Consider the following 25,453-nt stretch of genomic DNA (forward strand, 5'->3'; position numbering starts at 1 on the left):
TTTTGGGTTAAATCAAGGTGCTGCATTCTAACTGGATATTCAATTTATTTTCAAATTCCCTCTCCTCTCAAGTCTTACTTAGTTTCTCCCCCATTCTAAGTCACTACTCAGTCAAATAAAATTTTCTTGACTATATTTCAAGGAATTCAAAAATATGTAAAATGTAAAAACCTAAAGAATATAGCTAAGATGAGAGAAAAGTAAGTTTTGACGTAATTATCATTTCTGATACAATTACATGGACAAACTTCACCTAGTAATATGTGTTATAAACCATAAAAATCCATGCAAGTGACAAAAATGCCACCACACATTTGAACATTTTAATTAAGTAATTCGGACTATAATGATGATGGAAAATATATTTTAACAAAGGAAAATGAAGCATGGAAAACAAGATAGCTGAACTGAAAGCTATCTAAATAAAAAAATCATAAGTCTCAGGTTAAAGTTCTGATGTAAGTACATGCTCAAACACCTCCTTTGTGCCAGTCACCATGATGGGCTCTGGGAGGACAAAAGCAAAAAGACATAATCCCTCCCATGGGAACTCTTACTTAATTTTGTATCACCAAAAATATCACTTTAATTACTTAATTAAGATACCAGCATTGGTGGTATGTTTACTTTCACTTAAGAATTTAAGGATATTGTGTCATTTTAAGATAAAATTATAGCCATGGGTCAGCAGAGGGAATGATGGTTAACTGCCTCATGACCAATCATAATTCAAGTCCCAGATTGGTGGCTTGAACATTACACTGGGCATATGTATGTGTGTGCCCAAAATCCCAGGAGGAAAATGGAAGAGAAGGGATTGTGACATGGTCATTCCCTCCTGGGGGTGATTTCTCATTTTCCCTCTCTGCTTCTTTCTCTCTCTGACATGTGCATGCACCCTATGACAAAAACTTAAGAAATAAAAAAAAAAGAAGAAATTATTATGGCCACACATAATTTTGAAAAATACACTTTATTCAAGAATATAAACAATTTAATGCATATATTTGGTTACTCACTAATAATTATTTTAGGTCTGTCAAACGGATACACATGGTCAACATTTCGTATTTTCATAAAGGATGATGCTTGCTGTTTTTTAAAATTATTTTATTTAACTGTATTTATATATGTACTTATTTTTAATTTGTTAAGTATTATGTTTGTCATTTATTGTAAATGTTAAGCTTATGAAAAATTGCCAAACCTTGAAATAAGCAAAAGCTATTCCTTCAGTAGTTTAAAATATTATATAGTTGAATATAAATTTTACTATCTTAGTAGTAGTAAAACACAAAGATGTTTAATAAAAATATTGTCATCAATAGATTTTTATAAAATCTACAGTGTCAAATAGACAAAGCAGAATAAAGGTGCTGGCTTCTAGGGGTCAGATGAAGTGGAAATGAAACCTGGGGGAAGTTTCATTCATAAAAGATGTATTAATGATGCAGTTGTCAAAACTAATGAAGAAAGGACAGAACTCGAATGAATATTTTACAGGAAGCTGGATCATTGAGAAGCTGGACAACAGAAACATTTCTGCACATGAGAAGCAAGGATTAGAAGGAAGTTTGTCCAAGATGATGAGTATATCAAAAGTCATAGTTCTGTAGAAGCCAGAGCCAAAAGGACATGGTGTGCAACAAACATGAGGGACATTCATTCTTTGACATTTTTAAAAGTTTATTTCTTCCAATGGAGAAAGAGAGAGACAGAGAGACAGACAAACAGAGATAGGCTTAATAAAAGCTTTACACTATGATCTATCCTCAGTCTGACCCAGCCCAGATCACAGGCACATGCAAGAATGCATGCCTGGGGTGCTCAGGAAGGTTCTGGAATGGGATGTGAACCCAGGACCTTTCCCACGTGGGTCCAGTTGCATTATCCTGTGCCACCACCTAGCCCTCAGTTATTGAAATTTTAATGTAAATTATGTGTCTTATCTAGGCTCTAGTAGGTTAGAGGACCTTCTGGCCTTACTATGGTAACGTGGATGCCCAACATATGTTGTGGTTCTGTCCACATTTTCTGTAGAAAATGTTTTAGTTAGATAATTATGTGAGAACTATGATCTATTTCACTTCCTAATGCAAAAGTGCTTTGCTTTAAGTTAACTCTGTATATAAAAATCAGAATTTCAAAAATAAAACTATTAGAGGTCAAGTTATTCTCTTTACAAATATTGGCTTTATTATTATTATTTTAAATTATTCTTGCCTTCTAACAAATTTTATTATCTGCCTAGGCATGTAAGCATTTGAAGTTCCATAATTTCTGACAGAAGGATCTGATTTGAGAGTTGTGTAGGACATCTCTCAGTGTTTTATACCAGTTGAGAAATGGTCAATCTATGTATCATCTGGTCTTATGACTAGCAGGTCTAGTGTTTGAGCCTATTGTTTGGAACCAGAGAAAATTGTTTCCTCATTTCTCTGTGTAGCTCTTTAAAATGGATCCCTATCGAAAGAGAGACTTGAAGGATGACCCTTGCTTATTCCCAGAGATGTCATCTCTAAATGTGAAAAATCTTCCTGGACTGAAAGTAGAAAACAGTAAATGTCAGGCTGTATCACTTTGAATTATTGGCAGCTTTCTTTAACAGTACTCTATATAATATATCCATACTCACATTGAATATGCAGTAGTAATACAGTAGGAAATACATATAGAAATGAAGGATCCAAAAAAACATTTTTACATAACTAAGGTAAACATTCACTAGGTTTTAAAGTGCTCTCCATTTAGATGTTGTCTGTCTTTATCTCTCATCCTTTCTCCAATGGAAGCATTTGGGCTACCTAACCCAGGATCCACAGCTTTCTGTCACATTTCAAAAGAAAGCTTAAACCTAATGTCCTTACAACTCCTATCTTCTGTCTCAATTAGAGTAATGAGATTATTCTTCACTCCCATGTAAGTTCCACCATTGCTGTTACATTCAAATAAAACACAATCTTCAGACTCCCATTGAAGGACAAAGTAGGCTTGCTCTGGCAACCCAGTTTCATATTTCTGGAGCTAAGGAAACAAGAAAAAACAAACAAACAATGAGTGGGAAATCCAGAGCCAACTTTACCTTTCTGTTTAGAACCTAAATGGAAATGATTATTTATGATTTAGTATTTCTAGCAAGCCTGATTGCTGAGTAGAAAGGAGGAAGGAAGAAATGAGGGGTGGGATTTGACTTGATGTGGTTCACTGATAGCCAGGTATACTAGAGAGGCAGTAAGGCTTAGAACAATTGGATCTGGAGCAGCATTTCTGGACTTATACCCCTTCTTTGTCATGTATAATCTCTGAGATGTTGGACATGCTGCTTTATCTCCTAAGCCTCAATTTTTAATCTAGCCAATTTTCTAGATTACTCAATCCCTACCTTTTCTGTAGATATATGATTAATATAAATTATTTTTATTATTTATTTTTAAAGGTTTTTATTATATGGTGCATGAGCTCACCAGAGAGACAGTGAGAGGAAAAGTGATAAATCACCCCCCTCCCTGGGCTGGTCATGCTATAATCCCTTCTCCTCCATTCTTCTCCTGGGATTCTGGGCATGCATGCACATGTGCCTGGAGTGATTTTTCAAGCTGCCAGGTCCAGAACTTGAACTGCTGTTGACCATGTGGGATTCTAGCACCTTAACCACTATGCCACTTGCTGGCCCCAACTATTATTATTATGTTAAGCCATTAAGTTTTGGGGATGGTTTGTTATACAACAATAGCTGACCAATATATTAACTCCATCATAGCATACTGTGAAAATTAAGTGAGCATGCTTGTGAAACATTTAACACAGTGTTTGGTATGGAATAGAGAGGTTAGTATGAGTCAGGTTTTGTTACTGAGTAGTTAATTATATCAGACACTATTTATGTACACTGAGGAATATCTTGTTAAGGAATATGCTTATTATGTTTAGGTTGATAGTGTCTTACACAATTATACACATTAATTTCCCTTTTTGAGTATTTATATAATTTATTGTCTATATTATACTCTTATGTTTCCTTCCATGTCTCTATTTGGGCATGTTGTTTCTCAAAATATTTGTGATTCCTCATCATGATCAATATACTGCCTTACTAAGAAAAAATATGTGGTAAATCCTATGATTAGAATGTAGTTTTTGTTTGTTTGTTTATTCGTTTTGGCTATAATGCATATGCGCTCGCCAGAGAGACAGAGAAAGACAGAGAGACAGAAAGCAAGAATTCACCTTCCAGGGGGGATGTCCATGCTACTACAATCCCTTCTCCTCCACTCTCCTCTTGGGATCTTGGGTATGCACACACACTCACCTTAAAACTCGGAGTTTTAAGCTGCTGGGTCTGGGACTCAAACAGTACTTGACTACATGGGAGTACAGTGATGTAACCATTATGCCATCTACTGGTCGCAGAATGTAGATTTTTATGCCACCTGTAGATCTTGGCATATGGAAATGTTTATGACCCTCCTTCTAGCTGGCTTGAAGTGTAAGATTTTTGTATTTGCCTAAGAAAACCGTATTTCACAAAGAAATACTTTATGAAAGGAGATAGTAGTCCCTAAAGTCAAATAGAAATGATTCGAGATCATTCTGTGCAGCAGTGCTTCTCAAACTTTAACATGCATGAATCTCTTAGAGTTTTGCTAAAATACTGATTCCAATTCAGTTGTGCCCGAAATTCTATATTTTGAACAAGCTTGCAGGTGATTCTGTGCTGATGATGGAGAGCAGACTTTCAGTAGCAAAGCCACATATGTCACTTCTCTCCCTTCTCTATTCCAGAGGCAATTCATTAGTAGTAATTATATTTTATGTACGATAGCACAAAGAAAACTCCTGCAAAACTCCCCACTCTATGCAAATGGGTGGAGTCAATTATGACAGTTATATAATTGTATTTCAGTTACCTCCACAGAGCGCTTTGTTTTGTTAGCACACATCCAGAAGTTTTCCATAGGACTCAGGCTTACCATTAACTTGTTCATATCTCTGGAAAAACCTTATTGAGAAATTATAAATGATAAAGTTAGGAAGTATAACCCATATTTATTTAAGCAAATTTAACACCCTAGAAAAGCATCTAAGATGTGTAAAATAACTACTTCATTCACTAACAGATCTTTTAGAAATATTTATACCTAAATGAAAATGAAGTATCATTGGATAAATGGAAGGTATTTCTAAACCCATTGAATGAGAGAGATTAGATTTTTATATGCTTTCTAATGAGTACTTCTCTGGATCACAGCTTTTCTGTCTATATATAAGGCCATTGTTAGTTGTCTCCCCAAATTCAACTCCTTTTCCTACATAATAATAGAACATTTCTAAGCCTGCCTTCTTGTGACTCAGCATAGCTATGAAACTTAAGTTCTGACCAGAGTGAATTGAATGGAAAAACTGACAGGTGCAATCTTCAGATTGGGCCATTCAAGGGGAAGAGAATGTATGTGTCTATCTCCCTTCAATTGGACATTGTCATGGTGGCAAGTTATCTTGAACCATGTAAATGTTGGCAAGTCATCAGATAGGAGAACCTGGGTCCCTGGACATACTGTTGAGCAGAACTACTATTCCAGTCCTGGCTAAAGGAAAAATAAAGTTGACCTAGTTTGTGCCATTGCAATTTTGGATCTCTGAAATGTAGTAAAACCTTAATTGTAACTTTTTAAAAAAAGAGAGAGATTTTTGATATAGGGCTTGTGTGCTTGCTGGAGAGACAGAAAGGTAAAAAACAAGAAATCACCCCACCCCATGGGGGTGGCCACACCACAATCCCTTCGCCTCCATTCTCCTCTCTTGGGATCTTGGGCACACATGCACATGTGCCTGGCATGAATTTTAAGCCACAAGGTCCAGGACTCAAACCCAATCAACTACATGGGCGTCCAGTGACATAACCATTACACCATTTGCTGGTCCCTGAAAGTTTTTTGTTGTTGTAGACAGCTACTGCTAATGTGTAATAGGTGACCACTGCCTTATTTATGACAAAATAGAAATGTCTCACATTTTTTATGTGTACAATATTTTAATTGATCTCCAGAACTCAGACCATGAATGGCTGACAGGATATTTTTGTTGGACAGTCCTGATTTAAGTAAGACTGGCAGTGATTAAATGAATTTTTTTTTTTTAACAGCTAGAAATTTTTTCCTTTAATAAAAAAATCCCAGACACACTTTGAAGTCCTAGAGTAAACCAGCAACAGAAGGAAGTAAAGCCCCCCCGGGGGCCATGGAGAGCCAGCCTCATCAGGAAAGCTCCAGGCTTCACACTTGATATTGTCAGGAGCCCGCTTAAAAAATAAATTACAAAAGGCTGTTTTGGGAAGAGACAGTGGAATTGTTTTTCCTCAGGTGCAGCAGGAACTGGGCAGACTACAAATCAGTCCTAGCGCTGGCTGCCTTGGGGGCGTATTTAGGCATCAGTTCATGTATCTTCCGGATGTAGTCGGACTTTTCTGCGCAGCCTTTGCATGTCTCCCCCCAGTCGTCCAGGATCTTCTTCAGCTCTTTCACTCGGAGCTTCTTCAGGTCCACTGTGCTCAGGTCGATTTGCTTGTCATATTTGAGCTCACAGATCTGGCTGTCCTTCCTGAGCTTCTCACAGATCTTCTCTACAGGGATGTGGTGGGCCAGGGGCTTTGACACCTCATTGATGATCTTGGTGGCCGCGTCATCTGTGGCCCCTATGTAGTAGCACAACCGATTCTCTTTGCCTCTTGCTTCACGGCAGAATTGTATAAGTTCTTTTTCAATAGTGGCTGGTGAGAATGTGACACCTCTGTCTTTGAGATCCTGGTAAAATCTTCCCAGATAAGAAATACAAACTTCGCAGTCACCTGGCCGCAGCGCCCGGCCGCCCGGCAGCACCCTCAGAGCCAGCGCCACCACCAGCCCATGCTCGGCCCACATCCTCCTACTCCGCTGCCGCCGACCGCCGACTCAATGAATATATGTTATTTTTTAAATTGTAATAGTAATTTCAGTAAATGCTACCACTTTTTCCATTTCTAAAGATATAATCGGTAATTCATTAGTGATGCTCATCTTTCTGCAAAGATGGTGAATGCCATCTCAAAGCCTACTGGAGACTGGTTTTATTTAGGCTTTTATGTAACTGGTTATATGAATATATAAATGATGGAGAAATCCCTTCACTTCTCAAAACTAAGCAGACTCATGGTTGGCCATGTGGGAGTCCAGTACCCTTAACCACCATGCCACCTGCCAGCCCCAGTGATGCTCATCTTTCTACAAAGATGGTGAATGCCATCTCAAAACATACTGAAGATTGGTGTTTTGTTTAGGCTTATATAAAACTGGTTATATGACTATATAAATGTTGGAGAAATCCCTTCACATCTCTAAATCAAGCAGACTCACCTGTGTTTTAATTTGTGTTCATTATCCATTAATGGCAAGAGCTGAAGATAAGGTAGTGATGTCTACTTTATATATTTGGTCACAACTCAATCCAAAACACTGTCTTTTACTTACTGAAAGTCATTTTAGTGTGGTTTGTGTATACTATCAAATACAGAATATATAAAATTTTACATATTTTATAAATGATTTATAAGGTCACTTTTGAAAGTCAATGTGACAAGATTTATTAGCAAGTTAAATTTTACCTTTGAATTCTATTATCTAAGTCAAACTAAGTTATATTTCAGGATTGTTTTTAGACAACTGTCCAAAACCACATAGAAACTGAAAAACTACTATATATGTGTGATTGGTAGTGTTGCTTTTGCCAATTTATTAGAAAGATTAATGTAAAGAAACTATACCATCAGCATAGATTTGTAAATTATGTCATCATAAAACTTAAGATAAATTAAAAATTAAATGACTATCACGAAAAAAAAGAATTGATGCATTACAGCTATTCAGCTCTCCAAATTACCTTCTTCATTTGAGGGGTGTTGAGAATCATAGGGATGCAGTAACATCTTGTCTGGAAGAGATTGCATAAAATCCTTTTGATGAGATATAATTTTATCAAAAGTTTTCCATTTCAACAAATACATAACATCAACATATATATAATTTCTTTTTTTTCTTTCTTTCTTTTTTTGGAGAGGTTTTTGCTATAGGGTGCGTGGGCTTGCCAGAAAGAGAGAGACAGAGAGACAGAGAGCAAGAAATCACCCCCCGGGGGGATGGCCACACCGCAATCCCTTCTCCTCCATTCTCCTCTTGGGATATTGGGCATGCACGCACACGTGCCTGGTGTGAGTTTAAGCCACCAGGTCCAGGACTTGAACCACGGTTGACTACATGGGAGTCCAGCAACATAGCCATTACACTAACTGCTGGTCCCTATATACCATTTCTTATTATAAAAACAAACATTTATGATTTTGAGAAAGTTCTCAAAAATGTATGAACATGCTCAGATGAATTCTCCAGCACAATTGTTACTAAAATATTGAAAATGTTATTCCTAGCATTGACCATTCTTTTCCTTTCTTTCTTTTTTTTTGGTATAGGGTGTGCACACTCATCAGAGAGACAGATAGAAAGTGAGAGATCTCTCCCCAGGGGGGGATGGCCATGCCACAATACCCTCTCCTCCATTCTCCTCCCAGGATTTTGGGCATGCATGCACATGCACCTGGTGTGAGTTTTAAGCGGTCAGGCCTGGAACTCAAACCATGGTTGACTACATGGGAGTCCAGCGACATAACCATTATACCATCTGCTAGTCCCAGCATTGACCATTCTTTCACTAAAGGTTTTACTTTGGTGATACTGATAGGGCTGGAAAAATCTGGTAGATAATTTAGCTATAGCAAATACATACGGCTCCTCCTTTTCATCTTTCACTACAGATACCATTTCCCATTATCAGCATTTTTCCCAGATGACCTCTGACAGAGCTTTTGAATCTTTTTCAACATCATGATGCTTAGACATCCACTGCTAATGCATTGGAGTTAGCATACAGCATGAAATTGTCATGCCCAAGTTTTCCCATTTTTCATGGTTTGGGAGATTTATTCTTTACTAGCCATTATTTACATTGCTAGTCAAACATTATATCATCGCATCATTATACACAAAAGGAAATACTCTACCTTTCTTTTGGTCTTTCATCAAGTCTTCAACATACATCACATACTGTCCTTCCTCCTGAACAATTTTAATGAACTGATCGTCATATGTGCTCAGGAAAGCAGAGAAACCTGTAAGGAGTGAAATTCCTGACACTAAGAATTAAATTCACTATTGGCTCAACTGCAGTAGTGCACAGTAGACACGGCTGCTTGGCAGGATGAGACCAAACGGGAAGCCTGGCTTTGATTCCTAGCTCTTCCTAAAAAGCCAATATAGTGGCATACTCATGTAGTCCCAGTTACTTAGGATGCTGAGGGCGGAGAATTTTGACAGAGGAAGATCCTGTCTAAAAAAAAACAGGATCCACACCCACACATATACCCTGTGATTTTTATTTAAAAAAAAAGGAAAACATTTGTTTCCATAAATAATTCTTTTTTTAAAAAAAGAATTACTTATTTATTTAATTTTATTTGTTATTATTATTTTTTAATTTGACCACCTGTTGGAATTTGGGGCACTCATGCACACGCGCCTGCGAGAAAGCAACCCGCCAGGTCCAGGCCTCAAACCACAGCTGGCCATGTGGGAGTTTAGCATCCTTAACCACCATGCCACCCCACCTGCTGCCCCTCCATGAATAATTCTTTTGGCAAAAAAAAATTTATGTGTCACCTTGAAGTATTCCCCCCCCCACCCCCCGTTTAACTACATTTTGTCTGTCACTGTTGAATAGATGAAAATCTTTGGTATATGTCTTTGCTCAAAGGCTGAGGTATGACACCTGCATGGGATTAAAGGTGATAGTCTCCTGAATGAAGGCCGTGGGAGGCCATATTAGTGTACTTATGGGATGGTTTGGTAGGAGGAAAAAAGAAAGTGGTAGACACTGCCTGAGGAAATCTCCACTTTCTGGCCCTTCATGGTCTAGGGGACTGTGGGAAAAAAGGAACTCTAAATTGATACATGTAGACAAGTGAAAATTCATCTGAAAGGTGTGGAATCATTCCTAGACTTCCAGTAGTCCTGGAGAATGCAGGTGTGAGCCCCATTTTGTCCTCTGAGTAAACAACAGGGACATTTAGAGCAATGTTCCCAACTTTTTAAAAATGCCATAACACACATAGTTAGTGATAATACTTTTGCAGCATGCTGAGATAAACTGAAACAGATTTAGAGACCATCTATATAAAATCATTATATTTTCTTTACATTATTTAATTATGCTAAGAAAAATAATATATAAAATATTAAGGAAAATGTTAATTATTAAATTGGTATATAAACCTTTAAAGGGATTTAAAAATACTTAATGATAGGACTACAGGTGGTATAGTGGTTAAGGCACTGGACTCTCACATGGTTGACCACAGTTTGAGTCCTGAATCTGGAGGCTTGCTTTCTCACTTTCCCCCCTCTCTCTGGTTAGCACACGTGCCCTATAGCAAATTTAAAAATGATAATAAATAAAATTAAATAAATACTTCTTTAAAAAATACATAATGAGAAACTTTAGTATTACTTCTAGAGAATTAATGATATTTATATCAAGCATAATACTTGAAACAGCAACACACAATTTCCTGATAAATTTTTCTTTGTGATAATCTCTTCATGTCATTTTTTTAGAGGTTTTTCCTATAGGGCATATGCACTCGCCAGAAAGACAGAGACAGACAGAGAGACAGAAAGCAAGAAATCACCCGCCCGGGGAGATGGCCACACTGCAACCCCTTCTCCTCCATTCTCCTCTCTGGATCTTGGGCGTGCACGCACACGCGCCTGGTGTGAGTTTAAGCCACTTGGTCCGGGACTCGAATTGCAGTCAACTACACGGGAGTCTAGTAGCATAGCCATTAGGCCAACTGCTGGTCCCAATTTCTTCATGTCTTGATAATCAGTATAAACTTGGAACTTTGCACAGATAGATGATAAAATTTAAAACTATTTTGGGGCCAGCAGGTAGCATGGAGGTTAAGGCACTGGACTCCTGTGTGACTGACTGCAGCTCGAGTCCTGGACCTGGCAGCTTGCTCTCTTACTTTCCTTCTCTCTCTCTGGTCAAATTAAAAAAAAATAATACATAAAATAAAATAAAATAATTCTTAAAAATTTTAAACTACTTTATTTAAAGTGTATTGTGTCAAAATTATATTTTAAAATACGAGTTTCCCCTTTTCTTTCATGGTCAGAATTTTGAAATGTGGAGAGATAATCTGATTTGTTTCCCCAAGGGATAATATATTTTTATATTTTTGCCACAATCTATATGGAATTCCAATTCATAGCAAACTTTTTAAAATAACAAGAAGAGTTACATTGTTAAAGCTGCTATGCTGAACCTAGAATGGGCACATCAACTACAAATGGACAGGTTTCTGATACATGTGAGACACAGACTTAGGACTAGTACCTCAAGTAGCACTTGCCAGGGTTCTGTGTCTAACTCCCCCTACACCCCTAAATACCCCTGTGACCCGTCATACCTCTGCCGCTTGTAATGTGTTCTCTATAAAATCCAGGTGTGTCAGAAGCCAAGCGTGCGATAGCAGCTTGTTGAGGGGCAGCAGCGAATACAGGTTCTTTGTGTTTTCTCCCTGCAGACGGGGTATGGGCAGGAATAGATCATCAATTCCTAATATGCACAAATGACCCTTAGAAGATTCCCAGTTGAGGTGCTTGTAGACAATGGTGACTGACTCAAAGGTGAACATCCCATGGTCTAAGGGGATAAATACCTACTACTGTATTTATAGCTTAGTAGGGCAAACCCTTTAGAGACCAGGAAGAAGAAAACTAGTCACCCTTTGTCAAAATACCCAAAAGGCAAGCACTAATAACATTTTAGTTTATGTCATTTACATAAAAAATAAATCACTTAAAAATACTGTAAATATATTTATTGATATATATATATATAATTTTGTATCTTCTGTTTTCACTTAACAGTATAACTGTTAAATTAAACTATTTTGGCCTAAAGCAGCCTCTGTACTCCTACATTTTGATGCCTATGGATAAGCCTAAATTGCACATGTTAGGCTGTTTTTTTCTTTTAGTTGGTTGCTAGGTTATAGCCAATCACAGCAGCTAGGCTTCAGTTAGTCACAGACGTTTGCCTTTTAAACCATATTAATACAGACAAACTTCAGAATGTAACCAATGATTTCTCTACCTCACTGCCTCACTTATGTTTTTTTGTAGGACACTCCTTTTCCACCAACTTAAATGCCAAGTTGACCACGAGTCTGGCTGGAGTTGTCCAGAAGTCTGGGGACAACTGCCCTGATTTAAATCATGTTAAGATTTGCTCTATTAAAACTCTATTAAATTAGCTACTTTATTTTTCTTTTAACATAACATAACCATTTATCTCATGCTATTAAAAACTCTTTATGTTCTTTTAATTTTAAAATTCTTTTTAATTGGCATAATAATGGTACACATTTATGGGGTACAGTGTGCTTTTTTAGTACACATATAAAATGTATAATGTTCAAATCAGAGTAGTTTTTAATATTTATAATCTCAAACATCTATCTTACTTTATACTGGCAATATTAAAAATCCTTCCTTTAGCTATTTTGAAATATACAGTAAACGTTGACTATAGCTACCCTCCTGGGCTGTAGAACACTAGAACTTTTGTTTGTTTGTTTTTTAGAGGTTTTTGCTTTTTGCCTAAGGTTGTGTCTGCTGATCAGAGAGAGAGAGAGACAGAGACAGTGAGAGGGAAAGTGATAAATCACCCTCCCAGGGGGGCATTGCCATGCTGCAATTCCTTCTCCTGGAATCTTGGGGATGCACACACATGTGCTTGGCAAGATTTTCAAGCCACCGGGTTCAGAACTCGAACTGCTGTTGTGAAAGTCCAACAATGTAACTGCTTTGCCATCTGCTGGTCCTGAACTTATTCTGTTTGTCTGTAATTTCATATCTGTTATCCAACATCTTCCTGTCTCCCTATCTGCTACCCTCCTAGCCTCTGGTAGTCACTCTTCTGCTCCCTACTTATATGAGGCCAACTTTTTAGTTTCTACATATGAGTGAGAATATAATATGCCATTTTAAAAATAGCTAAAAATCAATTCATCATCTTTACTCTTTCCAGAGGAAAATTTGAGTGAGAATTATAGATTTAGAAGTGGGGGCCCAGAGTTAGCATAATGGCTATGTCACTGGACTCCCATGTAGCCGACCACAGTTTGAGTCCCGGACCTGGTGGCTTAAACTCACACTGGACACGTGTGTGTGTGTGCCCACTATCCCAAGAGGAGAATGGAGGAGAAGGGATTGCAGCGTGGCCATCCCCCCTGGGAGGTGATTTCTCGCTTTCTGTCTTTCTATCTCTCTGTCTCTCTCTGTCTTTTTGGTGAGTGCACATGCCCTATAGCAAAAAACTTATCAAAAAAAATATATATATATATAGAAGTGGTAAGTAAACGCAAACAGATGCCTATTGCAATTCCTAGGAAATGTAATTTCCCACACCTGTTTTTAATGCAGGTACTTTGGTGGTTTTCTTGCTAAAGCAATAGACTTCCTTTCGTATGGTACGGCCAGAGCGCAGCTTCAAATAGTCCATATGGAAAATTTCTGTGGTAGTCTGTAAGAATCCTAAATAGTTGAAAAAATTGTGAATGCTGTTTCATTCCATCCATCATTAGCCTTTTATAAATCTTGAGTATAACAGACTAAGAAAGCAAGAACAGGTTCATGTTATCGTATCAGAAATCCAAAGGGCCAGTTGTATATAAAAATTTGGATTATTTTAGATTTTAGAATTATAATGTAGATTTAGAACTGTATTGTTTGTATATAGCACTCCCAGCAGGGACTGGAGCTGTTCTCCTAATAGTAAAAAATTGAATTAATTTTATAGTGAAACAAAAATTTATGCAAAGTAAAATGGAGATCGGATGTTCATTCAGGTCAGGATTTAACTAACAAATTAAGTCAGTCATCTTTTGATGCCAAATGAGTTATGAAATCTTTTGGTCATTAGAAAAAATTTGATTTTCAGAATTCCATATGAGGAGTGTGGACCTACACTGAACATATATTAATCTTTGTCTAACTGAGGGGGAGCTCTTATGGTCACATGAAACCTACAATCTTTTCCACTTATCTGGAATATACTTTTAATAATTTAAGAGAAATAACTGTAGTCTATAAAGATTATAAATATCAAAATAACTACCATTTACTAAGTACCTACAGTGAACCAAACACTGTACTAATACTTTTACATACTTTTGCATTTAATCCTTCTCAATAATTAGGTAGGCGCTATTTTCCCCATTTAACAAATGATGATCTGAGGCTCTTATGAGTTGTAGCATTTCCTAAGGTTATTCCAGGGTTGGTGAGAGATGACTGAATTGTGTCAAAGCTATTTTTTCTACTACCATTCACTCACTTCCACCTAAGAAAATATATATATAGAGCTGGTAAGTAAAAGCAAATAGATGCCTATTGCAATTCCTAGGAAATGTAATTTCCCACACCTGTTTTTAATGCAGGTACTTTGGTGGTTTTCTTGCTAAAGCAATAGACTTCCTTTCGTATGGTACGGCCAGAGCGCAGCTTCAAATAGTCCATATGGAAAATTTCTGTGGTAGTCTGTAAGAATCCTAAATAGTTGAAAAAATTGTGAATGCTGTTTCATTCCATCCATCGTTAGCCTTTTATAAATCTTGAGTATAACAGACTAAGAAAGCAAGAACAGGTTCATGTTATCTTATCAGAAATCCAAAGGGCCAGTTGTATATCAAAATTTGGATTATTTTAGATTTTAGAATTATAATGTAGATTTAGAACTGTATTGTTTGTATATAGCACTCCCAGCAGGGACTGGAGCTGTTCTCCTAATAGTAAAAAATTGAATTAATTTTATAGTGAAACAAAAATTTATGCAAAGTAAAATGGAGATCGGATGTTCATTCAGGTCAGGATTTAACTAACAAATTAAGTCAGTCATCTTTTGATGCCAAATGAGTTATGAAATCTTTTGGTCATTAGAAAAAATTTGATTTTCAGAATTCCATATGAGGAGTGTGGACCTACACTGAACATATATTAATCTTTGTCTAACTGAGGGGGAGCTCTTATGGTCACATGAAACCTACAATCTTTTCCACTTATCTGGAATATACTTTTAATAATTTAAGAGAAATAACTGTAGTCTATAAAGATTATAAATATCAAAATAACTACCATTTACTAAGTACCTACAGTGAACCAAACACTGTACTAATACTTTTACATACTTTTGCATTTAATCCTTCTCAATAATTAGGTAGGCGCTATTTTCCCCATTTAACAAATGATGATCTGAGGCTCTTATGAGTTGTAGCATTTCCTAAGGTTATTCCAGGGTTGGTGAGAGATGACTGAATTGTGTCAAAGCTATTTTTTCTACTACCATTCACTCACTTCCACCTAAGAAAATGCTACATAGTAATTTGGGTGACTAATAAAACACAAGTCAAATTAATTTGGTTTAAATTTTAAAAATCAGTCAGTATTCTTATTTCACTTAGCCAAAGGAATTTAAAATCCCAAATTAAAAATTAAATTTGTTACTTGAAAATTATATAAAACCTTTAAGAGTTAGATAGAAAAGAAAATCATAATACATGTGTCATAAGATTCTCAATTTTCTGCATTATAGTAAATTAATTATCAAGCAATTTATAAAATATAATCAAATGCCAATTCACAATTATTTTCAGAAGAGAAGATAATTATTAATGACTTTGAGATCCATTATGTGATTTTTAAAAATTGTATGTATTTGACTTCCTGGAACAATGTTTTTAAAAGTCAAGTGGAACAAACATTGTTGGCTAATATTTTTAATTATCCATACCCTATCTTCAATTTAGATGGTCAGCTGCTTTTAAGTATGAGGCAGTCTTCAAAAAGTTCATGGAAAATTTATATTATTAAAAAATACTATCTGTGGGCTTAAGACTATTTTGCACCAAAATACACTCATATTTTATTTCCATTTTTCTGTGAACTCTTTGGAGTCCTCATATCTTCAATTGTTTGACTAAAGGAAGACCACTTAATTATATTCATATCTACCCTGAAACTCCCAACATTGCTTTATCATTCAGAAATATCAACTAAGTTATCTCATGCTTATAATAGTGCTCTTACAGTGCAAAGATAATTTACAAAGCTAACTAGGGCCAGGCCTGGTGTTGTACTTGGTCTTCTGATAACAAATTTAATACAGTACTTTATTAGTTGTAGCTGTCTCTTCAGAGATAAATGGAAGATATGATACTGTAAACATGCTCATACCTTATCTTTATATTGTAGTCAGCATCATATGGGGAGATGATTGACATGTCTGTTATTGAATGTAGAGTCTATTGGAGCAGGATACAGGTCTTGGGAAGTTAGAAGTGAGGAGGATGATATTGAGTAAGTATTGTGGTTGTAGAAAAAAAGGATTAAGAAGAGAGCTAAAGTGTAGGGTGCAGGGGCTACCATCTAGTGGGACAAGCACTGGGTGTAATTCATAGGGTTGGGTTGAGTTATTTGAAGTACTGAGAATGCTTTGCATTGGCAGAATTTGGAAGAAGATACACTCTGGTGGTCTGGGCATCTTGATGTATAAGGACTGTGTTGTAGGGAGGAAGGCACAGAGCTAGAATGGACATGGAGACTCTGTAGTCCAAGAGCCAGTTCAAGCTTACGTCAGAACTACTCTCTCTCCCATATCTCCAACCTGCCTGCCCTCTGAGAGCAGTAGCCTAGTGTGGTTTTTAAGGAAATTCTCATAGCTAATATAGCAACAGCAAGAGTTTCCCCAAATATTTCTGATGAGAAAAATGGGAATGGAGGGACCAGCAGTTAGCGTAATGGCTATGTTGCTGGACTCCCACGTGGTCGACCGCAGTTCGCATCCGGGACCCCGTGGCTTAAAACTCACACTGGGCTCATGTGCGTGGGTGCCCAAGATCCCAAGAGGAGAATGGAGGAGGAAGAGATTGCGGTGTGGCGATACCCCCAAGGGGCTGTCTTTCGGTCTCTCTTTATCTGTACGTGCTCTATAGCAAAAACCTCTCTCAAAAAAAAAAAAAATGGGAATGGATACTGGAAATGTTCCTATAGTTCTTCACTGGAGAGCCAGCCTATGGCCAACATAAACTACAGAAGTTAATCACTTTATCTTTTATTTTTCCCCAAACAGCTATTTCACCAAGAATACATTTTCTCATGCTTATAACCCTAGACCTATCAGTGGCACTTAACTCTGGGGACCACATCCTCCTTTGAACCTTTGTTCTCGATTGCTGTGTCACTAATCCCTTTAGGTTTTCTTTACTTCTCTCTGATTAGTCCAGGTGTCTTTGTTAGTTCTTCCTCCTCTTCCTCCTCCCAAGACATCAGTGTTCCTTAGGGTCTTTTCTTTAAATGATCTTCTCCCTTCGGTTTGAATTTTCTTTCTGGGAAGTCTTGCTTGTTCCAATGACTTCAATCACCTTTTGAGTGACTGATGACTCCCAAACTGTATCTCTCTGATCTTTATATTTGTTGCTCTTTCTCCAGAAGGCATTTTGATTCAGCTACCTTAAAGCATCTACATCTATATCTATGCATCCTCCTGAATTCTGGGCATTTCTATCTGTATGACCTCATACTAAAATATACCCCCCAATTTTTTTTATATGTTCTTTATCTTTCTCGCCCCTAATATATTTCTCTTGAATTCTCTATCTTAAAAAACAATATAAATATCTACCATTATCTGCCCAATTCTTAAATCAGCAAGCTGAGAATGATCCATTTTCCTCTCTCTCTATTCTTCCATTTTTCAACCAGTTATTAAGTCTTTGTCATTACCATTAAACATTTTTAGTGGTTTCCTACTATTCAAAAGATAAAGTTGAATTTCCTTCACTATAACAGATCTTCCATGGAGAGACTCAAACAAAATAAGTTGATCTCTACTCAGTTCTATCAAAGAATTGTCATGATTGGTTCTATCAAACAATTGCCCAATGTCGCTAGATCTTTAGGTTTTTCAACAGAAACTATACATTTAGATTTTTATGAAACCTTTTGCATTTTTAAAAGTTGTCTCAATTAAATAACAACAAAACATCAGTAACATGTTCAGGCCAAATAAAATACTTCTGCTGAATGTATTTGTCCCAAGGCTCCCATTTTGTAACCTCAGCCTAGATTGATGAATGGAAAAGACTGGGTTGTTAGGAAAAATAAAGTGTTAATAGATATGGGAGAGAGGAAGTAGGAGAGAAGAGCCTGATCCTGGGGAGTAACTTCCTGGATAAAATTGGAAAGGGCTTTCCAGTCAGAAAGGGATGAAACTGGAAAAGGGCTTTCCTCTAGGTCATGAAGTTTTATACCCTGTTGGCACTAGAAGTGAAATGACCTGGGGACTGATTGTATGGTTACCTATAGTGGTTGGATACTGACTTTTGTGGCTTTTGTGGTTGGATCAGATCCTAGTAGTCCAAGGGAGGAGATGAAAGTAATTGTGCTTTCTTGCTTTGTTGTTTGGGAGCTCACAGTAGTTTTTTTAGAAAAGTAAGATGTGACATTCCTTATACTTTAAGTTTTGGGAAGTAGTTCTTACCTGTCACACACTTTATAGGTATCTTTTCAATTTTTCATTAGGAGTATTTAAATAATTACAAATTTAGTATTAATTGAACTGATATTTTTGGAAAGGAAGATCTGCTAAGGGTCAATAAAAATTTATGATGTATTCCAAAAACATGTAACTGACTTGGAGATAATCTTTATCACTGTCTTCTAAATGGTGTAGATAAGCAACTAGGGCCACTTCATCCTTAAAGGAGGGGTAACATCTTTTTTTTTGCGGAGGGGGGGGACTTTTGCTATAGGGCATGTGTGCCCTCCAGAGGCAGAGAGAGACACACAGAGAGAAAACAAGAAATCACCCCCGAAGGGAGATGGCCACCGCAATTCCTTCTCCTGCATTTTTCTCTCAGAATTCTGGGCATGCATGCACACAAGTCTGGCATGAATTTCAAGCCACCAGGTCCAGGACTCAAACCATGGTTGGCCACGTGGGAGTCCAACACCTTAACCACTATGCCACTTGCTGGTCCCAGAGGGGTTACATTTCAACTTTTGCATTAATTCAAGCAAATGTGGCATAAACTCTGGCCTATTACTTAATTTCAGTCTCCATTTCCAGGAGCACAAAGAAAACATATTCTTTTTGAAGAGAGAATTTGGGGATTTGGAGCCACTGAGTCACTTCAACTGAGTCACTGCTTCTGCTCAGAACATTTTGACTCATCTATAGGTTAAAAGACTGACTTAACTGATTGCCTGGCCATTCAGAAATGGTCATTTAGTGTTTTCTCTGGTTACTAAAGAACAGATTGTGTGGTCCAGAGCTTTAGGAAGGACAAATAGGGTCATAAGTGATATTCTTTACTACTACTTTCTCTTCTAGCCGTAAAGATGTTCAGGGAAACAAAGGACAAAGATATGTCAGTCTCCACTATCCTTCATCTTCCATATTCTCTGTAGTCCAGCAGGCTCCATTAACTTTCTTTTGTGTTACTGACCCTAAGTGAAAAATATGCATAAAATTTTGCATGATTCCTTACTAGGTGATTTTAAAAATCAAAGAGGTATATAGTCTTTTCATCTCAAAGTTACAGCCACTGCCTGACTTTACCGTTCATTGTATTTCAAACTCTGAGATTGCACCTGGATAGACATGAGTATCTGCTTTATTTGAAGCCAGGATTATTCAAATATCCTCACTTGTTATTACCTCCTTTATCAATAGTTTGCAAGTCAAGACCACATTCTTAATGCCCAAAGGTCTTCATAAATGAAATTTGTGGAATGAAAGTGAATCAGCTTAAAATTTTGTTAGTTAATTAAGGAAAAGTGAGAATTAGTAGCAAGAAATTTGAACAGAAAGTAGGGGTCGATGTAGAAGACTATAAGTAAATTTATCACTATTTGCATGTTTAAATTATCTGAGCGATTCCTATGCTGTGAAGTAACAAATAAGCAAAAATTGGCTATATATATAGTTTGTTTAAAAGCAAGGGCTGTTGTACAATCTATCTCAGTTGATTTCAGTTCTTGTATTCTTAGTAGCTTCTGGTAAGGTAGCAGATAAGAAAATTAGAATAATAAATGTTTGATAACATGATTAAAAAATAGCATGTAAAACAATCAAGAATGCTTAAGTCCTTACTTCTCAATTTGTTAGATTTTGCCAGAGCTCTGCCTGCTGTACTGTTCGGCTTTCCCAGGGAAATTTGGGTGGTCGGATACTTCATTTTTCAGACTTCTGTCAGATTAAAATATAACAGTAGTTCAATTGTCTTTACTTGAAAGCAAATAGAAACAACAACTGTAGGTAACTATATATAAAATTGATAACATAACTATATACAGAAAATTATTATTTCTGTAAAAGTAAACATAGTATTCTGGCTATATATTCACATTAGAATGTAATCATCAGACAAAAATAACTACAAAGGAATCTTACACTTTACTGAGTGGGTTTATTGTTAGTGTTAATATTGGCATTGGAATTCAGAGGCTGCTTTGTTGTACTATAGTACAGAACAAGTAAGTAGATATATTGATGCTCCCTGATTTTTACTGGGAAGGAAATATAAAAATAAAGTGAAAGAAGCCAAGGGAAAACCCCTGTAATGTTAAAATTTGAGTCAATAATACTAGAATTCCCATATCTTAGTTTCTAAGTTTCTTAGGTCGTCAGGAAAGTCATGACATAATTTTTTTATGTTTTCCTATGCAAAAATGCATCATGACTTTTCTGACAACCAAATACTTTCTCCACTAAAAGGAGCCATACCACCAGCTCAGGATCTGAAGGAGCAGTAATGAACATGGAACATCTCACTGTTCCAGAAAGTAGTGAGTCATTTAGAAACTAGTGAGCTTCTGTAAAATGCATCCATAAGCTGTCTTGAAGGGTCTCCACTGGCCAAATTCATACAATTTAAGTTTCAAAAAGAATAATGATGATAATTGACTATAAAGCATTTAATAGAAAAAATCTTTGAGTTCATAGCCTTTCTCACAAATAAATGAGTGAATAGATAGAGAGGGATCTATTCATTATAGAACACATGCTAGAGTTAGAAAAATCACTATCTGGGGGACCAGCAGTTAGTGTAATGACTATGTCGCTTAAACTCACGCCGGTTGCATGTGTGTGCATGCCCAAGATCCTGAGAGGAGAATGGAGGAGAAGGGATTGTGGCATGGCCATCCCCCAGGGGTGATTTCTCACTTTCTGTCTCTCTGTCTCTCTCTGTCTTTCTGGCAAGTGCACACACCCTATAGCAAAAACCTCTCCAAAAAAAAAAAAAAGAAGAAGAAAAAGAAAGAAAAATCACTATCTTGCAGTCCTGAAATTAATCCTTGATTCAGGCTAGGATAATCAATGGATGCTGTTTCTTGAAGATTATTCTGGATAACAGAATCATAATGAAAGAATATGGAGTTTTCTGTCACAAATTGCAGAAGCTCAATAATCTTTCAGTATAGCAATACAACTTGCTTCATCATCAAAGTTTGGCACTGTTCCGGTGGTCTGCAGAGGGAGCAGGAATTCTCCAGTTTTAAATTCTCTCTGATATTGCTTGGCATTCTGCCAATAATTACGGCTTCCTTTTTAAACATTGGCCTCTTCTTTTGCTATATGTAAAAAAAAAAAAAAAACAAATTTTCCTTAATGGTTATAATCTAAATCTCCTACAAACTTCAATGAATCAGCTCTTCAAGCTGGATAAGAAGGAAGTATTGTATTTTCGTGTTAAAGGGCTCATGAGAAGACAAACTTTGTGCACCTTTATTTTTGTCCCAGAACAACCTTGTAGAGCCTGAAATTCTAAATGATCTTGTCTAGGTGGAGCTGGAATCATATAGGCAGGCTGCCTATTTACAGCCAGTCTCATGAACAAAATCCTTAATGCTGGGTCAGTTGAAGACTCCCTATTCTGTACCTTAAACATGCCATGTAAGTGAGTATTTTCCTTACACAGCTTAAAGACTTCGTATCAGTCCTTACTTTCTCCCTCTGATTCTCCCGCCTTTATTGATCAAGAATATGTAGAAGCAGACTTATACATCATGTTACTGAGTCCCTAACTCTACAGATAAGTAGACTGAGACTCAGAAAAATGAAGTGCCTTTCCCATGATCACGAAGACAGAACTGGGACCAGAATCTAGTCCCCTCACTTCCATCTTTTTTTTTTTTTTTTCTTCCTAAGAGAGATTTGGGGCTATAGGGCATGTGCACTTGCCAGGGATACAGAGAGACACAGAGAGACAGAAAGTGAAAACTCACCCCCCAGAGGGGATAGCCATGCCGCAACCCTTCTTTCTCCATTTTCCTGTCAAGATTTTGGCCACACACGTACATGCTCCAGCCATGAATTTTAAGCTGCTGGATCCCAGACATAAACTGTGGTCAACTACATGGGAGTCCAGCAACGTAACCATTACACTATCTGCTGGTCCCCTCACTTCCATCTTGATGCCAGTAATTCTCCATGTTGTCCCCCCCAGCCTATCTCCCTGCCCTCTTCAACAATTACAAAGAAAGTAATTAGAGCCAAAAATTTAACTTCAGACACTCATCCCTCCTATACACAAAGCATTTGTCTAACTTTTTTGTCATATAATACATTTCTGAATATGGTAGTTAATTTATAAGTGTAACATATATAGTAATCCAGTGTGATAACTATTTGTAGTTAAATTTTAAATTATACAGAAACTATTAATAGTTCAAATTGTATTCTGCACACAGTAGGCATTGTTAACATGAAAACTGTACTGTAGTGAAGTTTTTTGTTTGTTTTCTCTTTTATCTCAAAATATTTATGTCTGCCTGGTCATTAAAAAAAGTTGCATTTTCAAATAACTCTGAGAAATGTTCTAATCTATCTACCTGTATATGTAGCCTATCTTTTGGAGAGCCACAGTTTACATTTGTATAATAAAGGTGTTGGTAGTCATTTATTGAAGAATCACTGCCTTTGTTTAACTAGTTATTTTGAGTAATTGACCTCATAATCTTTTTTCTTCCACTATCACCCCCATGGACTAGTTTGAGAAAATACACTTGAAAGAACTCTGCATAAAGCCAACATTAGCTTGCAGAGTTGATCAAGACAGATAAGAAGCTGACATTGGCGTTAGAGTTATTGATAGAGAAAATCAGCATCCTTTTTAAAAACCACATTAAGTCAAAAGCTTTATTAGGAAATATTTTCTAATTACATTCTAAAAAACAAAGCATTATCCCCAAATAACTTACAAAATTTTTACCTTAATATGTGACCATTATTTTCACACTAACATTTACTCTTTACCTCTTATTTTTCTATCAGAAATATATACAGCAAATATTTTTACACATTGGTTATGATACTTACCTAACTTATAAATGTTGAATAACTGGTCTCAGGTGGTGTGATTTCCTGTAGTTAGTACTTGGCAGTAGTTAATGTAGTTGCATTCTAAGTCTATTCATATATATATATACACATACGCATGGATTAAGCAACATTGGGTGGTGACATCATTTGATGACAAATGAAGTAATAAAAATAGCTAACCGAATGGATTAAGTGTATCTTTTTCCTACAGCCAAATTCTAAACAGTTTTCAGTTTCTTTTAGTTGTAGCACTTACAAAGAGATACACATAATCATTAATTTTTATAAACCCTCTATGACATGAACTCTAATGTTTATTGAACAAAATAGAGTATATAAGGATGCAGATTGTTTAATTGCTTTCTTCTACAGAAAGCTGAAAACTTTTTAAGTATTTTTTTTCTGATTATAAAAATAACACATGTGCACTTACATTTTACAAATATTTTATATTTGAAAATGATGGAAATTCAGATCTTGACATTCTCTTTTCAATGTAGAACTATTACAGACATCTATTCTTCATTTAAACAAATAGAATCAGGAAAAGACACCTTCATGGCTACTGAGAACTAGTGATTTCAGAGAAATGAAGATTTTTCTACTGATAATTCAACTTCCAGCCCACAAACTCCTGTGGAGAGGCAAGGGAGTAGGCCTCACAAGACACCTTCATGGCTACTGAGAACTAGTGATTTCAGGGGAATAGGAGAAGTGAAGATTTTCCACTGATAATTCAGCCTCCAACCCACAAACTTGTGTGGTAGGCAGACTTTCAAGCCTCCTGTCTCTGTCTCTGTCTTTGTCTCTCTCTGCCTCTGTCTCTGTCTTCTCATTTTTTGGTAACTTTTCCTTTTTAAAAAAATTTTAAAGTAAAGCAGTTTCTTGACTTTCAGCCCCTCCTTTCCCTTTATCTTGTTAATAATCCCCTCTCCCCCTCCTAACCCAGGAGAGGCAAGGGATCAGGCCTCAGAAGACACCTTCATGGCTATTGAGAACTAGTGATTTTGCACCCCGCAGTTTTCTAATTTTTGCTTTTTTTAAAAAAAATTATATTTTTAGGTTTTTTTTTTAGTTTTTATCTTCTCTTTTTCTGTTTCTTGGTTGTTTTTATTGCTGTTGTTTCTCTCTCTCTGTTTCCTTTTCTGTATGCTCCTGGACACTCAGATTGAATTTCAAATTTGAGAAGAAACACACTTTACATCAGAAATCACCACAGGACCACAAGAAATATGGGAAAGCAAGAAAATACCTCTCCTTCCAGGGAAAAGAATAACTCCTCTTCATCCACAGATAGTTCAATGGAAATAATAGAAATGTCTGATAAATAATTTAGAACATTCAGAATGGTGAAGCTAACAGAGATGGAAGAAAAGAGAGACAATGGACTAAAGAAGAGAAAGGAAAAAGGAGCTGATGAGTTCCGGGAGGTGAAAAAATTCTTGCAAGATTTAAAAGAGGAATTACACATTTTACAAAAGAATCAAATGGAACTGTTAGAGATGAAGACTATAATACAGGAAGTCAAAATCTCTCTTGCAAGTATTAAAAGCAGACTAGATCATACAGAAAATAGAATCTCAGACATAGAAGAGAAAATTGCTGCCCTAGAAAAATCCACCATGAAGACAGAAAATTTCCCAAAATTTTGAGAATAATAAATGAGTAATACTAGATACCATCAAACGTCCAAACATCCAGTTAATTGGCATCCCAGAAGGCGAAGAGACTCATAAGGGCATTGATAATTCGATGAAATCCTGCAAGAAAACTCCAAACCTAAAGAGGCACTCAAAGATCCAGTCCCAAGAAATACAAAGGACCCCAAATAGAATCAAACCAAGATCTTCTCCAAGACACATTATAGCCAGACTGACTAAAACCACAGACAAAGACAAGATACTAAAGATTGGCAAGAGAGAAA

General features: G+C 36.6%; 1 protein-coding gene and 1 pseudogene across 5 annotated transcripts in view; both read right to left on the reverse strand.

Moving 5' to 3' along the window:
* Positions 1-954: 954 nt before the first annotated feature.
* Positions 955-25,453, reverse strand: part of IL33 (interleukin 33) — a 51,828-nt gene continuing 27,329 nt past the window's right edge. For 2 of the 5 annotated variants that reach the window (XM_006144469.2, XM_006144470.2), the window contains exons 2-8: positions 20,299-20,394; positions 14,573-14,698; positions 11,552-11,662; positions 9,086-9,193; positions 7,912-7,962; positions 4,908-4,999; positions 955-3,024 (exon numbers count right to left, since the gene is read on the reverse strand). In XM_006144469.2, coding sequence (XP_006144531.1) covers positions 2,830-3,024; positions 4,908-4,999; positions 7,912-7,962; positions 9,086-9,193; positions 11,552-11,662; positions 14,573-14,698; positions 20,299-20,383 — 768 coding nt within the window. In that variant the 5' untranslated portion in view covers positions 20,384-20,394 and the 3' untranslated portion in view covers positions 955-2,829. Of the gene's footprint in view, positions 3,025-4,907; positions 5,000-7,911; positions 7,963-9,085; positions 9,194-11,551; positions 11,663-13,556; positions 13,704-14,572; positions 14,699-20,298; positions 20,395-23,526; positions 23,613-25,453 lie in introns of those variants that run through there. The other 3 variants (XM_027770293.1, XM_006144472.2, XM_006144471.2) reach the window with 3 other exon arrangements.
* On the reverse strand, positions 6,144-6,962 carry LOC102490271 (mesencephalic astrocyte-derived neurotrophic factor pseudogene; annotated as a pseudogene).

The sequence above is a fragment of the Tupaia chinensis genome, unplaced genomic scaffold, assembly GCF_000334495.1.
Source record: "Tupaia chinensis unplaced genomic scaffold, TupChi_1.0 Scaffold000121_1, whole genome shotgun sequence".
Taxonomy (NCBI): domain Eukaryota; kingdom Metazoa; phylum Chordata; class Mammalia; order Scandentia; family Tupaiidae; genus Tupaia; species Tupaia belangeri.